At 33.4% G+C, this 5,606-nt stretch overlaps 1 protein-coding gene across 1 annotated transcript in view; it reads right to left on the reverse strand.

Annotated features, from left to right (window-relative positions):
* Window positions 1–5,606, reverse strand: part of COL11A1 (collagen type XI alpha 1 chain) — a 316,494-nt gene that overhangs the window by 165,144 nt on the left and 145,744 nt on the right. The window contains exon 14 of the mRNA XM_007951592.2: window positions 3,998–4,054. Coding sequence (XP_007949783.1) covers window positions 3,998–4,054 — 57 coding nt within the window. The remainder of the gene's footprint in view (window positions 1–3,997; window positions 4,055–5,606) is intronic.

A 5,606-nucleotide genomic window follows, 5' to 3' on the forward strand; every position in this document is an offset into this window, starting at 1 on the left:
CACAATTAAGGGTTCTGGAATTCCCACTATTCTCAATGTTATCCATAATTTAGCCACAAAATCAAATGTTTTTGCATAGTCAATAAAGCACAAGTAAACATCTTTCTGAAATCCTTTGCTTTCAACCAAAATCCAAATAACATCAGCAATATCCTTTGTTCCACATCCTCTTCTGAATCCAGCTTGCATTTCTCTAAGTCCCCTGTCAACATACTGCTGCAACCATTTTTGAGTTATATTCAGCAAGATTTTACTTGTGTGTAATATTAATGATACTGTTTCATAATCTTCACATTCAGGGGATCACCTTTCTTTGGAGTGGGTACAAATTTGGATTTCTTCCAGTCAGTTGGCCAGGTAGCTGTCCTCTAAATTTCTTAGCATAGCCAAGTAATTGCCTCCAGCACAGCATCCCTTTGTTGAAACATCTCAATGGGTATTCCAGTAATTCCTGGACCTTATTCTTCAACAATTCTTTCAATGAACCTTCAACATCCACCTTCTGAAGTGGATGAATATCGACCAATTCTTTTTCATACAATGACTCTGTGTATCCCTTTCATCTTCTTTTGATGTTTCCTTCATCATTCAATATTTTGCCCATAGACGCTTTCAATATCAAACTTGAGACTTGATTTTTTTTCTTCAGTTCTTTCAGCTTGAGAAGTGCTGAGCTTATTTTTCCCATTTGGTTTTCTAACTCCAGGTTTGCACATTTCATTATAATAATTAACTATGACTTTTCAACCTGCTCTTTGAAATTTTTTGTTCAGCTCTTTTATCTTGTCATTTCTTCCATTTGCTTTAGCTGTTTTCTATTCAAGAGCAAGTTTCAGAGTCTGTTCTGACATCTATTTTAATATTTTCTTCCTTTCCTGTCTTTTTAATGACTTTTTGCTTTATTCATATATGATGTTGTTATCCCACAATTCCTCTGATTTTCATTCCTTAGTGTTCATTGTGTCGAGTCTACTCATTAGATGGTCTCTAAATTCAGGAGAGATATAATCAAGGTCATATTTTGGCTCTGGTGGGCTTTTTAAATTTTTTAATTGTCTCCAGCTTCAACTTGAACTTGCATAAAAGCAGTTGATGATTTGTTCCACAGTTAATTCCTGGTTTGTTTTGGCTAAAGATATTGAGGTTCTCCATCACTTCTTTTCACAGATGTAGTTGATCTGATTCTTGTGTATTCCAAGTGGCAAAGTCCACAAATATAGCAATTCATGTAGTTAAAAAAGGTATTTGCAAACTACTATTATTCAAATTTGCACAACAACCACAAAAGCCAAAGATGAGGAAATTGAAGATTTCTATAACTTCTGCAGTCTAAAATTGACCAAACATGCAATCTGGATGTATCGATTATTACTGCTGATTGGAATGCAAGAGTTGGGAACAAAGAAGAATCACCAGTAGTTGGAAAATATGGCCTTGGTGATAGAAATGATGCTAAAGATCACATGACAGAATTTTGCAAGACTAATGATTTATATCACATGTTGTTGTTAGGTCCCATTGAGTCGACTCTGACTCCTAGTGACCCTATGTACAACAGAATGAATCGCTGTCTGGTCCTGTGCCAGCCTCACAATCCTTGCTACACCTGAGCCCATCATTGCAGCCACTGTGTCAACACATCTTGTTGAGGTCCTTCCCCATTTTCATTTCCCTTCACTTTACCAAGCATGATAATCTAAAGTAAATAGTTTTTTATGTGCCAATGGTGATGTATACATGATTGTTAATGTTTTCTTTTTGCCAATGTATCCTGAAAGAATGATTGACCCTTAATAATTGGTGATAACAGGAATTATTAATGCCATATGCTCTCATTGGTTCTGATCACTTTTGTACTCACCTTCCACAGATCAACCACGCTCGTTTCTAAAAATTCCTTTGTATAATATCATTTTAATGATTCTAGGCTGATATTAAACTTAAATAGCATATAAAAGTATTTCCCAAACATGTTTGACCATAAGAATTAGTACAGTGTGCAGGTCCTCATCCCAGACTTATGTAACCAGAGTCTCAAATTCAAAGTCCCAGGAACTTCTCTTTTTAAAATGCTTATTCTTCTGCTCAAAAAACTTTTTAAAGACTAGCATGATGAAAAACTTCCTCAGCCATGTAAATTTGATATATCACTAAAAATCCACTAAATATTTACATGGTTTCCTCCTTTATAAAGTGATGTAGGATATGTTGTTGTTGTGTGCCTTTGAGTTGATTTTGACTCATAGTGACACCATGTGATAGAATAGAAATGCTCATTTTCTTGGCTGTCATCTTTAGGGAAGGATATCAACAGGTCTTCATCCCAGGGATGAAGTAGGTTTGACTCTCCAACTTTTTGGTTAGCAATCAAGCACTTAACTATAAAGCCACCAGGCTTCTTCCAGATTTCTCATTGTATTTAGAAAGATGGAAGAGTGAAAATGCATGTAAACACTAGAAATGTGTGTAATATTAATTTTGTGGAACATATTAGCAGAATACATGTCCCATATAAGCAAATATGATCTAATGCACAGCCATTCAAAATAAAGGTTTGGGAAATATCAAGACTGAATAAGAGAAACATAATTTTGTATAAAGCTACATAATGAACTAGTAAATAAAATTCATGAAGAAAATTATCTGTAATTCACTAATATGATTAGTGAAACAGATTAAATAATTAAAATATAAATCATTTGATTCAAAATTAAATAAAAGTTGTTTTGCTTTAAGTACAGGTTGTTTTGCTTTAAGTACAGGTTGTTTTGCCACTAAGTACACCAAAGATAAGATTTTAATTTTCAGAGTAACAAATTCTATACTAATTTATTTCAAGAAAGCATATGAAAATATCTATTGAAAAAATAATGCTTGAAATAGAAATTAAATATTTATTCTATTAATTCTTAAATGAATGAGAACTTTGGATTTAATTCTGTAGTGTTCTTTTTCTCAATACGATTGAGAAATTATCTCCACGATTTCTGTCAATTGCTACACTGTGTAACATTTGGTAAATTTCAAAAAGTATTTAAACAAATTTTAGGAGCACAATTCAGGGCTTCTTACCATGTATTCTAAAAACACTGTTATTTTCTGAGAGTGTCTAAAAGAGAAAAAAAATCTCTAATATCTGAAGCACTATACTCTGAAGCATTGTATAGTTTAAACCAACTATTATTGGCACTAAAATTGTATTACAAATTTTCACTGGGGTCAAGTACTTTTTTTTCTTTGTCAAGTATTTTTAATGTAAAACTGAATCTTAGTAACTCTAAAAATTATGCAAATCAGTTATGACGTTTATAGTTTGAGAAATTAATAGTTGGATACGTGACTCTCATCATATGGTTCATTTTATTTATGTGACTTAAAAATTTTTCATTGTAAACCTTTTCATGGAAATTTAATGAAGACTAAACTCAAATAGGTCTTTTAATGAACTCAAAATAAGACATAAGTAAGTGTATGTATCTTATTTTCACCAGTTTGGTGTAAGAACAATGCCTGCAGAAATTGCCCAGGAAATTATACATAATCATAAAAAAGACCAGACTTTCTAGTCTGATGGAGACTGGTGAAACCTCCAAGACTATGGCCACTAATCACCCTTTGGGCCTGGAATTGAACTCACTTCCATGGTTTCCAGCCAAATAAAAGGTCTACAAAGTAACAATTACATCAGGTAGGTACACTCCTTAGAACAATCAACCATGGGAGATTAGAAGGCCACTATTTGCACAGGGAGAGAGCTCAGAAGAAAGGAATGCATAGGAAAGAAAGACACAGGGAAAAGGAAACCACGGGGAGGAAATGGAAAGAGTATTGTTACATTGTGGGGATTGCATTCAATGTCATAAAACAAAATATATATGAACAGTTGAATAGAAAACAAATTTGCTCTGTAAACTCTCACCCAAATCACAATTTAAAAAAGAAAGATAAATTGATACCATAGGAATTTTAACCTAAGTTATCTTTTTGAGTAACTTACCACAGGACCTGGTCTTCCAGTTAGACCCATTGGACCAGGTGGGCCTCTCAGAGCAATCTAGAAAATAAAATTATCAAGTTTAGGAATGCATGACTGGAAGAATATATTATTCATTTACCCAAGCCACTGCTAAGTAACACATGATCAACACAGGTGTAATAATTACATGCTAGAAAGAGTGTGAGGTTAACTAAAGAACTGCAAGTTTCTAGAAGGGTAAGAGTCTTACATAAGTACCAGAGATTTCTTAAACAGTTGTAATTCATATATAATCTGTATGATATATTAATATGATTGATTAAATTATAAAAATTAAAGATTTCAAAACAAGAAATATAATACCTGTTAAATTTACTGCTCTGAAGTTTACTTCAGAATTATGTATAGACTTTTGCTCTTAAATTCATAGGTACAATTCTCACTGAAAATACTTTTAGAGGTACTCAATTTGATATGCTTTAAATAAAATTTTTCCAGCAACGTTTTAGGAAAAATTATAATCAAAGCCATATAGCAGAAAGCAAAACTGATCAGGAAATGTTATGATAAATTTTTTTTAACAAGTATCAAATTTGGGAGATTTAATGCTATATACAAAAATATATTTATTTTGCATATTCATAGGTATAATTATGATTACACATGCTATTGTTAAATTGATTAGAAATGTGAAATTAGCATACTTTAAGAGCTTGATCATTTGGAATACAAGGAATAAAATTTGATAGATGTTAAATTAGTATGGTGTGCATTTTTTAATATTGGTGAGTCTGATGGATGAATATTTAGATTGATCATAACAGTCATCAAAAACAATGCTGTAATAGAAATAATATGCCTAAATATTAGAAAAGTGCACAAGATGAAAACAGTAGAATGTGTGAATTTCCACTACTGACTCACCATGAAATATGGACAATACACTTCTTAATTCTTGAGATTAAATATCTGAAAAATTGGAATTATAATGCTTGCTACCTATATTTCAAGTAGGGTAAGAGGCCTAATAAACTGAGGAATTCAATGGCTTCATAAAATATTTAAGCTCAAATAAATACCTTAAATTTGGGCAAAGTAAAATAATTTATAAGATAAATTACAGGAATGATAATTTTCAAAATAATTGGTAAGGAGGCAGGGCAAGATGGCGGACTAGGCAGAAGGATTGCACAGACCATCTTCAACAAAGAAAAGGTAAAACAATTAACACAGACACAGAAGATAATCTTGGACCCCTGAGCCTTGAAGGAAAGGATGCAGATTTGGACTAAACTCCAACTAGCAGAAGAATTTGCGTGAAAATACCAAAAAAAAGGAGACCTACGGAGCTGTGGAAGGACAGCGAACTGAGTGACCCTGACAATACAGGCGGCTCGGAGATACGTGACTGGTGGTAGGACCTAAGAATTAACCTAAAAATCACCCTGCCAGTCAGGGACTGCGCGACTGTGCACTGTGGCTGGGGAACAAGCAGAGAAGGTGAGGAGAAGGGTGGGCTGAGCTGTGGATTTTTGCCGTTCCGAAGGCAGCTGCCATTTTGTAGGTTTAAAAAGCGGCTTGATTATTTTTTAAAGAGACAGCGCTCTCGCAGATTCCTGTGGTGGTAGGA

The sequence above is a fragment of the Orycteropus afer genome, unplaced genomic scaffold, assembly GCF_000298275.1.
Source record: "Orycteropus afer afer isolate SDZICR_OR568_19922 unplaced genomic scaffold, OryAfe1.0 scaffold00301, whole genome shotgun sequence".
Taxonomy (NCBI): Eukaryota; Metazoa; Chordata; class Mammalia; order Tubulidentata; family Orycteropodidae; genus Orycteropus; species Orycteropus afer.